This window comes from Pleuronectes platessa, chromosome 22, assembly GCF_947347685.1.
Source record: "Pleuronectes platessa chromosome 22, fPlePla1.1, whole genome shotgun sequence".
Classification (NCBI taxonomy): Eukaryota; Metazoa; Chordata; class Actinopteri; order Pleuronectiformes; family Pleuronectidae; genus Pleuronectes; species Pleuronectes platessa.
In genome coordinates, this window is record NC_070647.1 from 4,572,505 (window position 1) to 4,585,683 (window position 13,179).

The 13,179-nt window shown below is 42.2% G+C and overlaps 1 protein-coding gene across 1 annotated transcript; it reads right to left on the minus strand.

Annotated features, from left to right (window-relative positions):
- Positions 1-1,189: 1,189 nt before the first annotated feature.
- Positions 1,190-12,969, minus strand: dera (deoxyribose-phosphate aldolase (putative)). The gene is made up of 9 exons (XM_053415300.1): positions 12,837-12,969; positions 11,470-11,567; positions 10,166-10,313; positions 9,775-9,870; positions 9,487-9,621; positions 5,635-5,763; positions 3,421-3,533; positions 1,894-2,043; positions 1,190-1,757 (listed from the first exon to the last, which is right to left on the minus strand). Exons 1-9 carry the CDS (start codon positions 12,865-12,867, stop codon positions 1,701-1,703), a joined length of 957 nt encoding a protein of 318 aa, XP_053271275.1. The 5' UTR covers positions 12,868-12,969; the 3' UTR covers positions 1,190-1,700.
- Between the last annotated feature and the right edge of the window lie 210 nt (positions 12,970-13,179).

Consider the following 13,179-nt stretch of genomic DNA (forward strand, 5'->3'; position numbering starts at 1 on the left):
CTTCACAAAAGTGAAGCCAAACCCCACCCCCTTCAAAGTAAAAGCAAAATTAGGTTTTCCCCAAAAGGTCTGTTATTTTAGGTAAACTCTGTAGTTCTGTCCGAATATCAAAAAGATAAAATATAGTGTTTAAACAACTCACCAGCGTTACCTTTAAGTTGTCATAGGATGCTATAAAAGGGGTGAAACGTCATGCGACACAGCTGAGACTGCCTCACACGTGTAACGGCTGGATCTCGATTCATCGGCCTCCACGATCACTAAAGCTTAGACTATGGCTTCAAGTGACATTTAAAGTGCCCCCATTCAAGGTGCTGTGGACTCGTTTTTGTGGGAAGAGGTGGAGATGAGTTATCCATCTTTAATTACAGTCTATAGTCTTTTACAGGTGATTGGCTCCTGGTGCCGATGCTGTGGACACTGAACGTTCACAGCAAATGTCACAGGAATCCAACCAATTTGAGATACTTGACATCATCTGGCTTTTATAAATATCCATTGTAGATGTTGTGTCAATATGGTCCAAAGCACCATTCTTGTACTGCATGTAAAGTGCAGAGTACCGTTCAAAGTTCTGTATTCGACTTTGCCAAACCACCACCTACAGTTCCTAAGCGAGCATGGCCCCATTCCCAGCCCTTCCACCAACACCCCGCAGCCAACCTTCTCCCAGGAGTTTTTCCTTCTAATCCCACGTTTTTCCCCCAAGCTGGGAGCTCACATCTCCTTCCTTCCACAATTAATTTACTCATTTATCCTCTGTTCCAGTCAAGGTCAGGGCCTGTGATTTCTTAATTAAAGAAGGAAAGCAAGAAGAAAGTTTTCCGTCTTCAAATGAAGCCTGAAAATTTGTGAGCTGTTCAATCAGATCTTTTAAACTCACTTAACCCCTGATTAATCCCCAGCGCTCCTCAGTTGGACGAGCTTCCTGCTCATGAAATTAAGAGCAAAGGAAGCCTCGATAACAGATTCAGCGCACATTGCCGGTGATAGGTCGGAGACTTGACAAGTGTATGCAAAAATCAGACAGGCGGCGTGGACCAGAGGTTTCGCGGATGGGATCGAAGCTCTGCTGGCGTCCTTCCAGGGTTGATGTACAAGGAGGAGGGAAACACTGTGCAATCTCTAAGCAATCCAATGTGTCAATTAGTTTTTGTATTTGGAAGAACAAAGGCGTGGGAGACACATGTCCACATATATTATCTTTTATTTCCAGGGCTGGAATATATTTCAAGACTTTAAGGAAATAAAAGACAAAATCAAATTGATAAACGTTCTTTGAACTTGTTTAAACGTCGACTGTATATGAAGATGGATGACGTGACAACAATGACTCCTCCTTGTAAGCAGATGGGACATGAACCAAACGGAAAAGTCAAAAAACATGTCAAATAAATGTTTCTATAAGATGTTTTTTTGTCATTTTAGGTAGTTCTTATCACGCTGAGGTTGACTGATGACTGGTGGAGTGTGTGTATCAGGGAGACCTTGAGACAGTAGATCACCTCCATCCCATGATCACTACACACAGACACTGTTTCCAAGTGATTGAAGGAAGTGGAGACAGTTCCATCTTTATTTACAGTCTATGCTGTCAATTTTTGTATTGATGAGTCAGTGTGTTGCCTGGGCAACCACCAACAGGCTTGTGTGGCAGGTCTGAGGTTTTGATTGGTCATTGAAGAAGGAAGACCACAGCTTCAGGCCATAGGCAGCTCGTGATAGGCTGCATACTGTCCAGACACGTGATGATAGATCTGCACAAACAAGAACAAATGTAGCAAAACAAAGTTTCACAAGGTTTTATCTAAAATGTAACATCGTAACTTATAATTCCACAGTCATGTTTTGAGGAAAACTAAGATGTGATATGTAGTGTGTGTACGTCCTCACCTGTCTCTCAATATCAGCCAACAGGCTACTGGCTCCCAGGCGGAAGAGGTGAGGACACAGCCAATCGTTGCCGAGCTCCTCTTTAATCAGACTGAACCACACCAGAGACTCCTGAGCCGTCCGGATCCCCCCTGCCGGCTTAAAGCCCACCTGAGAGAACACAAGGACACACACTTCACTTAAAGCTCGATTACACTCTAAACCTAAATGGTTTAGTGGCTTTAATAGTTTAACTGCTCTATAGAAACGAGTCAAATCTCTAAAATGATTATTAAAAGAAACAGGCTAAAGGACATAATTATGCACACAAACTGCTCTGTGTAGTTTGCCAGAGAACAAAAACAAGGATGTTCCACTATAACGTGACAGAAAAAAAGACTCCCTGACAAACAATCTCCAATGCAACACTGTCAGATGTTAAACTGCAGCAGGAGGAGCCGTCACACTGTGTTCTCTACCGACTGGAACGGTTTGCTCAGACCAAATGCGGAGCAAGTTTATGCCTCAGTTTCTCGGGTAAAACCCAAGAGAATGTTTTCTGAGGAAAATTGTATATCATTTCTAAGAATGAAGGAAATATAATAATAAAATTAATTGGCAATAATTCCCAAGTTGTCAGTAATCAAACCCTTAGGACATAATTAAGGCTTGAAACAGAATACAACCAAATAGAACGTGAGGAAAATATTGTTTTATGTAAACATAAATACACACAACACACAGCAATGTCTTATTCAAGTCAACACATTTTCAACTTGCTCAGACACATATTCAAATCGGTTTTGGTTGGCCAGCGCAAATATGCGGCTATATGTTTCTTTGCATTGATTTTATATGTACCGTAGGAGGACGCATTGCTTTCAGCCGACAGCAGAACAATAGGAACATGATTATGCCTCGTTCTGAGATGTTATTTAAGAAAACAATGGCTACTAAAGGGGATCACTGTATATTGTGTGGTAGTAGTCACCCTGATTTATGTTTCGCTGCTGAAATGAGGTATCAACACGTTATCCTGTTTGATGAAGGAAAACTTTCTGCGTCTGCCAACAACACACAAGCCGCTGTCTGGCTCGGAGTAAAGTGGAATTCCTATTGTGTTAAGTAGAATACACCTGTGTGTGTTTATATCAAGCTGTATATGGTTATGTTTTTTGTCCCATCCATACCTCACATCCAATAATGGCTAATGGTGGAATTTTGCAGGAGTGACTTGCACAACAAGAGCAAAGCTTTTATAATGTGTTATAGCACAACATTAAATGTCCTTGTGTAAAGGTCTGAGTAGAGTTTTGGGTCTTGCTCTCTTCCGATGTTGGCGTCTCCATTTACTGAAAATGATTTACAAGTTCCTGCTCCTATGTTATAGAATCCTAGGTTAATGGAAGTAATAAATTAGACAATGCTGCTGGTAGAGGAGCCAACGTTCACGCAGCTGATCTACAATGTGCGGAGCCACTTTTCTCTTCACCTCATTAACCAGGAAATATTCACGAGCCACAGAATGGCAGGAGTTAAGTACTGTACCTTGTGGCCTGTACACAAGAAGTAGTCACGGATGGCTCTCACCATCACTATGGCAACTGGGTAAGTAGCGTTGACAGACTCCTTTCCCGTGGACGTCTTGATGAAGTCCGAGCCTGTCGGATTTAAACAGGTGACATGTCGTCTTGTGATACATTCCTGCAAATATTCACTCATCATTCATCCGTCAGCATGTTTTCTATTACGCTGCCTCAGAGTCAAACCTGTAAAGGAGGAATGAACATGTGACAAGCTGCTAAAGTGGGTGAGCGGAGTCAGCAGCACATTGTCGGTGTGAGGGCGCAGACAGAGGATGGACTGGGCATTACTCTGATAGTCTGGGCCTGGCCAGACAGGAACATATGCTGCTGCTGATGGCTAACAGAGGGCAGCTGCATGCTCATCAATAAAATCCCTTAATTTTCCCTTCCCTTCCTTCACAGCCAATTATGTTTTATCTGCTTTCCTGATAAAAATAGAAGATGAAATGATGCTCCTTAATAGATTATCCACAAACTGCAGGCAGCCGGAGAGAGAGAGAAAAAAAAAAAATCACCCCTTCTGCCACCATGGTGTATAATGACTGTCCATTACTGAACAGAATGAGATGAACATTTTCCATTTCATTAAAGACATGTTCTATGTATTCTTCCAGTCAGGTCTTTTTTTCAGCCGCTCTCCTCTCCTCAAACTGGCATAATCCTTAAGATTCGTTATGGGGAGTCTTAATTACCAGATAATGGATAACGGTTATTAAATGCGGGTGGCGGTAATGAAGCTCTATTCATTTGCCTGGGCAGGGGGATACTGGCAGGGAACAGCAGAGTAAAATAGCCTGCATCAGAGATTAATAGGTGAAATTATCATTCAATTTCAGGAATCTCATACGCAATTCATAGGAACAAGAGGAGATTAAGGAGCGAGTGTGGCGACAAAAGCAATGCATTTTAATAATGATCTCTATCAGAGCCCCTGACAATTTGGTTCTGTAATCGGCTTATTATGTGATGGCTAGTTAAGCATACCCTGTGTGTGTGCGCGTGCATACGTGTCTGCATGAGAGGGGGAGAGCAGTACTCATCAAGTTCGCCATTTGTGAGAGGTAAAAGAAAAAGCTGAGCAGCAGCGTCACAAACTGGAGGACAGCAGGAATTACACTCAGGCATCCAAATTCTCTGGACTATAGACCTCCGACTTTTTAAATCCTCTTTACTGCTGCATGACATGAAACAGGTACACGTTGGCAGAGCAGCAGCTTGTTGTGTAGCTGTGTCTCAATCTATGTGTCTGTGCGTAACCATATTTGTAAATTTGTAAAAGAATCTGCAAAAGAGTGCAGAGATTTGCGGCTGCATAGAGGAAGCCAAATATGTATTCAGAATCTGTGTGTGTGATCAGATTTGATGTGTATTGAAATTTGTACATGTGCAGACAAATCTAGAAATTGTGCATTGAAAGTGTCTACAAAGTGTAGTAATTGCACAAATAGCATGATTAAAACATAGGGCGTTAGAACCTGTGTGGGTATCTTGACTGATTGAGATAGAAACTGTTCTGTCACACGGCCAGCTGAAAAAATACGGCTTAAATTCTTCTTGTGAAGACAAGCTGTGAGTATCTGAGTTGTTATGTGACCTTTTTTTACCAGTTCAAATTCTGTGTGCCTCAAAGCCTAAATGTGAAATCAGTGTTTGATAAAAAAGCATATTTTGAGCGAAACAAACACCAGCAGCATGGCTGAGTATTGCCACCTTAAAACTGTAGTCAACAAATACCAGTCTGAAAACAAGGGATTCAAATGGCCGATGTGATGTCAAAAATCGAATGAAACGATGTCGTCAAATTGTGGGTGGAGCTCAGTGAGGGTGGTGAGACGGGGGCCCATATAATCACGTTAACAGATCCCAGTCACCAAATGAGGAAGGAAGGTGCAGAGTTGCATTCAAGCTATTTTTAAAGCCATGAGGGAAATTTATGTTTTGAATATGTAAATGTGAGCGACAAAGAAGAGTTTGAGGGGCTGTAATAAATAACTAGAGAGCTACTTAAATCTTTCTCGTGTTGAATGTTTCACATGTTAACAAATTTCTCATCAGAAAGAAACAAAATAAACATATTTACTAAAATGTTGAAACGTTAATTGCCAACAAACACTTTCTTCATAAAGTGTGCCTGTTAGTCTGAAACATGTGAGAAACAGGTTGTGAGGACACTGACCAGCCATCATGGCGACCATGCTGGCCTTGTAGACGTTGGTGAAGGTGCCAAGCTCGCCAATAGCCAGAATGGATTTCATGTGGGCGTCGCCACAGGCCTCTCGAAACTGACGGATCTCATCATACATGGCTGTGGAGGGAGACAGGAAACGTGTTGATGATCAAAAACCAAAAGTATTCAACCACCAAAGCACAACACACAGGGCGGTAAGGTGAGGACAGTTTCTAAACAATTAAAGGAATACAGACATTTAAAAAAGTTCAGTTGTGATGTCATTTGAGAAATATATAAAAAAAAAAAAATCAAACTTCTATTTCACAGACACTTCTTGTTTTATGAGCTGTAGCTCCCAACTTGTGGATCATGAGCATAGACATAAAGGTCTTCTGATGGCCCCATCTGCCCCTGGTGGCCTCTTTGACTCACTGCTCCAGGAAGCAGTCATCCACCTTCCCTCAGACTTGTGAAAAAGGACACGGCGAGAACAGACAGTTCTGTGCGTCATCGCAGACTGCCTACATCTCTTGCCAGCTACCTCCAGCAGCAGTCATTCAGCCTGTTCCACAACACCCCTCCCCAATAGCCGACAACCCCCCGTCAGTGCCTCAAGAAACCTGCCAGCTAAACCAACCAGCAAGGAGAAGCAGCAACGATGGGACACGGTGGATGTGTGTTTCTCTGCAGTGCACGACCGCTCTTTCATGAGACAACCACTTCCCTAACAATTGGTTCTTGAGTGCTGTCCTCTTCTCTGAGTGTTTTGCAACGGGTTCTGCTAATGTACAGGTTGGATCCACAGCACTTGCACGCTCCGTCAACTGTCGAGTCAGTTTCCTCTCACTCCCATACTGTCACAAGCAAAACTGATTTTCAGACTCAAGAGTACACAACAGCCTGTCCAAACTCCCGACAGCTCACCCATCTGTACATTTTATAGGTGGGTTCCCTCTTTGGCATGATTCAGATTCTGAAATTTACATCTTGACTGTTGTGCATGCCCCCACCTCACCCCGTGCCATAGGCTTTTAATCTCTGCCTTCCCAAAGGGTTGCGTTGAGCAGGCATCCAGCTGCAGTACCGAGGGCTCCTCAGTTGCGGTTCACATCTACTCACCGACAAGGCTCTTACTTGCATGTGCCCATCATCCCTAAACACAGGAAATTCTTGTGTTGTATATTCAGCACAAGAGTTCAGTATCAGTGAAACGGTTTGCCGTCAGTTGCCCTGTGGACATTCTCCAAATGTGAGGAAATGGCCCTGGAGCCATTACCCAGGAAGGACATCAGAGTTTTATTTCATCTGGACATCCTGATTCTGATGGCCTCCTCCAGAGAAGCAGCCCGCCGCTGCCATTCTAAGTTGATAAATGAGAGCAAAACCGTCCCCCGTGAGACTGGAGGCCTATGTCCCCTCACACACAGGTGATGGGTCAGCCACTCTCATGGTTCCTCTGGGTCTTCTTCTCATGACAAATCTCCAGAGGTGATTTGGCTTCTCCGTCAAGTGGGAAACCCCACTTATCCTGTCGATGGGGGTTCCCTATGGAAGAGCTACTTCACACATACCAGTATCTACTGGTGCTGTTAAGGTGTGACTTGCACAACAAGAGGTGGTATGGTATGTGTCTACTGGAAACGGCCAGGAGACTCCTGTTGTGGGATCACGCAAATCTGTGCTCCATCAAAACAGGGTAGATTGTTATTGTTGGGCGAGTTTGGCAACCCCCCATGATGCAAAGTTGTTCCCCACCTACAATAATTTGATCCAGCATTTCTACACTGATAGACCGGCGCCAGGCCCCCGAACAGGAACACTTGGGAGGGCATGGGTTTGCCACCTGCAGCAAAATGAAAACCCCTTACGCAGCAAAATGGCCTGCCTTTCAGCACTATTGTGAGGGGGGGGGGTATGATATGGGATCCATGCCTTTATCTCAGGAACTGACTCTGCTCCAGCCGTTATCTGGCTCCGTCCATGATGGAAACCTTAGCCCAGGCCATCTCATCCAGCATGAAGGTTTCGGACAAAGAAGTGTCTCTGAGCATCCGCGATTTAAACATTTAAGACAGTAAGTACAAGTAAGAAAACAGAAACCTGTGATGCAGAGTGGGAATTTCCCCTGGCTCTCCCCCCTCCAGAGACTTTGGAGCCCAAAAAGCAAATCACTCAAGTTTCTTCCTTTGAAAAAGCTGCTTCTCTCTGCCCCAAAACTCAGCTAAAGAAGTAAGTGAATTACAGTATACAACAAAACTGCCAGTCTTTCTTTTTGTTTTCAACAGTTTGAATGCCCATCCTTATTTTTGATCACAGATTCGATCCTCCTGGGCATGGCTGATACCAGTTTTACACAAATCTGTGGAGAGACGTTCATTCCTCACAGATGATTCTGTTCAGCTCCTCTTTGCTGGAGGGGTTTTGTTACGTTCCCTTTAAAGTATTTCAATTGTGTTCTATTGGATTCAAGTCCATCAAATTCTTTGCCGAGCCATAGTTTTCACATTTTTCTTAGAAAACTTAGAAAGTTCCTTTTCTGTCATGCCTCTTGAGACTGGGGGGGGGGGAGGGCATCATTTCAATCAATATTATGAATTTTTTTCTCACTCATGAAATCCCATATCAGCCTAATCATAGCTTGATGTCCTGACCGAGTCCATGCCAAACACTCTGGCCTGCATCTGATTATTTAGTTTCATCCAACCCAAAGAAGTTCTGCCAATGTTCACCAGGCTTCTTTTCACGTTCTTTGGCAAAAGTTGAATCTTGTGCAGCTTTGTATGAAATGTCTCATTATGTGACACGCACAGCAGCCTTCAGGCAGACCCCACAGCAGTCTGAGCATTACAGGGAGCATTCCCAAGGGAAGCCTCTGACAAAACAGCAGCTTTCTTTGGTTGTGCGAGAAAGGACCAGCGACATGGCAGTCATGCTCACTCTACGAGAGCCTTGTCCTCCTCCACAGCTCTTTTCATCTGTGCAGCAGCATCACAGACTTCCCCGTCTCTTTTAATCCATCCCTACCTGTGTGACATGTCTGGGTTCTCTTTAACTCAGCCCTTGTTGAGTGAGCGAGACACTGTCAGCTCAAGGCCCGTCACAAACACACATTTTCATAGAGAGGTTAATATGTATGCGTGCAGGCTGTCAGACTTGTTTGTGGGAGCTTCTGGTCTGTTACCGTGACTGTTTGATAGACTGTATATAAAGACAGGTAACATGACAGCTCCCAAAAAAGTAGAGCCAAAACATCTGGAAATCCCCCTGGTGGCTGGCAGCTGTACCGGTGATTAACACCACCTCCGTGTCTTGGGACATAGAGGTGGATAACAACATTTGTCAGAGATGACAAATCAAAGGATAACAGAGATGTATCTTATCATACATCTCCAAGTGTTAATGTTTCTGATTATTTATTTGATGCCAAAAAACTGGTTAAAACATCATGATTGACAGCTGAGAGTGACTTATGATTGGTCAAACATTTGTATCGCACCCACTCACCATGTCATATCTCTCAGTTGCACAAAACATCAAATGATCACATTAGTATTTGTTCTCTATTGCAGACTGGAGTTACATTGTGAGCAAAACATATATTTTTTACTAATTGATCAAATTCATCACAGTGCTAGTTTATCACATTTGATTTAGCTTTTTGATAAGTAGCCAATTGTTTTAATTTGTAATGCTAAATTTGAACAAAAGCCCCCCAGGAGAGGCAGGAATGGTTTTGTCAGTAATGAAGAGCCAGTCACATAAAATTTTGTTTTTTAAACTACACTTATTATCCTGAAGCAGATGCTTTTTCTTGTGCTTTACTTTCTGTGTCTTTCACATCATGTGATCTCAGCGTACCTTCCCACTGTCCTGTAAGAGCGAGCGTCCTGTTGATGACAATGTCGATCTCGGCGGCACCGTCAGCCACTGCCATACGGACTTCCTGCAGCCGGGTCTCCAGTGGAGTTTGACCAGCAGGGAAACCAGTGGCCACTGGAAGAGGAGGAAGAACACATCATCAGTGATAATCAAGTCAAGTTTGAATCTGTTACTACTAAAGGTACACAGCACGCACACAGTCACACACCTGATCAACTCAGCCATTCACTTCTTTCCTGCAGTAAAAGTCATTTTCAGGAGACTTACCTGAAGCAACAGGGAGGCTGGAGTTGGCTGCCTTCAGTGATGCGACAGCGTCAGCCACACGGGACGGATACACACACACCGCTGCTGTGGTCACTCCTGACACACACCACACAACACAGACAACAGAGCAGGGAAGAAGAAACCATCATAAACTGGTCTGTGTCGCCCTCTGCAGGTTTAATTCTGGTCTGAACAAATGTCTCAATGGGCTCCAGAGCTGCTGAAGAGGAAAGTTCACTGTTCACTTTCACCATTAATGATTACCATTAATCAAAGTGATTTTTTTTTTTTAAACCATTCTTAATGCAAGTAAAATATCACAGTATGTTGACAGTTGCAGTGACTGAACCCTGGTCTGTATGTGGTGCTCCTGGCAGCAGCTGGAGCAGACCTTTGTCGTGCATATCCATCTTCCGCAGCAGGTCATATCTGATTGGCTGGATGGCTTTCAGACACAGCCGGTGGACGTTGGACGGTGTGTCGTCTCCAGCCAGAGTCGTCAGGTCAATACATGTCACAGCCTTCAGCAGCCAGGCGGCCTGAACGACACACAAACAACAATGGCAAATTTAAGTGTACAGAGAAAACACTTGTAGCTATTTGTTGAGGAACAATTAATTTGTCAGTGATATGTGTCTATTTAATTGTTTTTTACCCTTCCCTTATATTGTAATAATTGCATTTTGGAAGCCAACATATGTGCAAATAGTTGGTTCACATTACTGAAGCTTTGTCATACAGACTGTGCACATTAGTGTAAAATCTTTATTCATGTCTGTGCAACTGTTGACAAGTTCTTTACTCTTTTTCTATCATTCTCCAAGATAGCATTATCTGAGAGAGAAAATTGTGGGTGATGTTTCAAGTTCATTTGCAGGATCAGAGAGAGATTAATATGTCAAGATGTTCCAGGAAGCTTTACAAATCTTAATATACATCAGTAATGCAATATTGAGTATTAAGGCCGCAGATAACTGAGAGCATATTTCAAGAATAAAGTCACAATATTACAAGATGTTGTACAAGAATAAGGTCATACATTTAACAGAATACATTTGTTTTATGATAGTAAAGTCATCATTTTAGGCTGTGATATTTTAGAGAAGAAATATCAGATCAGCCTATCACCTGCATCTTGTTAAGATATACTTTAGCATTGGTTTAAATAATAACAAAGTACCACATTATCCTAGAAAAGATTGTGTAATAAACTGTCCCTTCTAAAGAAAGAACCACAGACTTTGAGGAAATTACCTCTTTTTTGGACAAGGAATGTGTCCACATGTTTGGTCACATCTGCGCCAAGGGTCACGTAGTTTCTCAAAAAAGTATAAGCTTGGTCCAAGATTGTGGATCCACAAGATCCCGAAGTAGTGGAACTCATGGGTTCTATTAGCTGATTATTTCCTAAGAAATATTTAGTTTCTTTATTCCTAAAGTATGACTTCTTCTCATTAAATTACAACTTTATGCTCATGATATAATTCTTGAAATGTCTTCAATAACAATTACATTCATTGTGTTGGAAGATTGTCTTTTGGCCATGTTTTCAGAGAATGCTTTTTGTTTTGGTGTTCCCAGTTGCAGAGAATAGATACATCTAAACAGGCAGCATTAATACATACAGGTAGAAAAGTATAAATCCACATTAAAAGGTAATCATTTGCTATCTTAGGGGGAGAAGGAAAGCTCTACCTGCCACTGTTTCTTGAGCAGCTTATGTCCTTGGATCTGCTGCGCTCTCTTCAGGACGGCCTGCGTGTTCACCCTCACCTTGGATATCCACTCCAGGTCTGCAGCCCGTTAGCAAAAAAAAAAATCCATCATTGTGTTTATTTTAGATATTTTTGGAAGTTGTCTTTGCTTGCTCTCGTCGTGGTGTGAGAGTTTAGGCTTAAACATTTGTGACACCTTTAAACTTTCTGTCTTGCTACATCCAATAGAGACGCACTTTGACAGGGTTAGCCTAGCTTAGCACAAAGCCCAATTTAAAAAAAGGATCAGAGGGAGTAGTATATTCTGTTTCATGCATTGTATTTACCCCAATTGGACAATGCTAACTTTCATATATTGTAATTGGAGTTTGGTGAACTCCATCAATGTGTTGTTGAGTAATTTCTCACAAACACACAATCTCCTGCTGCTCCTGGCTACACCGGCATGTTGCATAAATATACAATAGAAAGTATGTAAATTATATGGAAGCAGGAGGAGTTGGCAGCTTGTGGTGAGGCTGCAGGTTTGTCCAGTATTTTGCTATTTTTCTTTCTTTTGTATGATTTAGTTTTTATTTGTTTTTTGCATCTCCCTGGGATTATTTTCGTCTTTCTGTTGTTGTACCTTTTAGCTACTTCAGTATTGCTTTTTTGTTGGACCTTAATATATAACCTGGCTGTAGTTCAATGCTTTGAGATGTTATTGATGTCTGCTACTCATGGCTATTTTGAACTTTTATCTCTATTATTATCATTTATGCACTTTTGTTTCATTCTGTTGTACTTTACAAAATAAAGGTATACTTATTATTATTATTATTATTATTATGATGATATTGAAAGACACTGATGTGAGTTAGTTCTACTGAACTTAAGTTTACCAGGTCAGCTGAGCAGAGAGGGATGGACTGTCATGAGTTCTCAATTACACTGACGTGGAGTCTCTGACTGTACACAGCATCACATATAACACTATCTATTGTGCAGTAGTTAATGAGAGGATATAATGTTTTTACACAAGTTGTGTCTTTAACCCAGCAGAGCCAGTTTGTCATGTTTATTTGAGCTGATGATAAAGTGACAGTGCTCAGCAGGTCAGTTACCTCCAACACGTTACTGATTAAACTGAGTTCAGACTCCACCGTCTCCCCTGGATCTAGTTTACTGATTCACCGGCGTAAGGACACATGTGGCGAAACACTAACTGCAGTTATGCATGAGTCACGTGATGTGAAAATGAAAAGTTGAGGTAAAAAATGTATTCGACTCTACACGTGTTGTTGATAACGAGCTGAGCTGCACACACAGATACACGGAGGTGCACACATGTGACATATCGTGACTCACCGAGCTTCATGCCGGGGTTCCTGGCAGACATGTTGAAGAGCAGAGTTTGATTCTGAGCACAAACTAACAGAGCAGCAGCAGCAGAGGACGCAGCGGACCTGTCAACACGGCACTTCCTGACTACAAGACGGAAACGTGGGCTGCGGGCGGAAGTGGGATCTCTCCGCAGTAAAAGCCTATTTTTTTAACCTTCAATTTGATCAGTATGTTCATATTATATGAAATGATATAATATGATACTATAACAAATATATGTATATATATATATATATTAGTGGAAGTATTTTTTTTACCCTAAATTGTATTACTTGGTTATTATATTATATTATTTTCATCTTCTCAA

Bases quoted from the DNA above. Each gene is read 5' to 3' on its own strand.
- dera (XM_053415300.1), bottom strand. From the start codon at position 12,867: ATGTCTGCCAGGAACCCCGGCATGAAGCTCG. The intron at 9,871-10,165 runs GTCTGCTCCAGC...GGTGTGTGTCAG, and splicing joins GATGGATATGCACGACAAAG to GAGTGACCACAGCAGCGGTG. The intron at 2,044-3,420 runs GTACAGTACTTA...GTGTTCTCTCAG, and splicing joins TCTTGTGTACAGGCCACAAG to GTGGGCTTTAAGCCGGCAGG.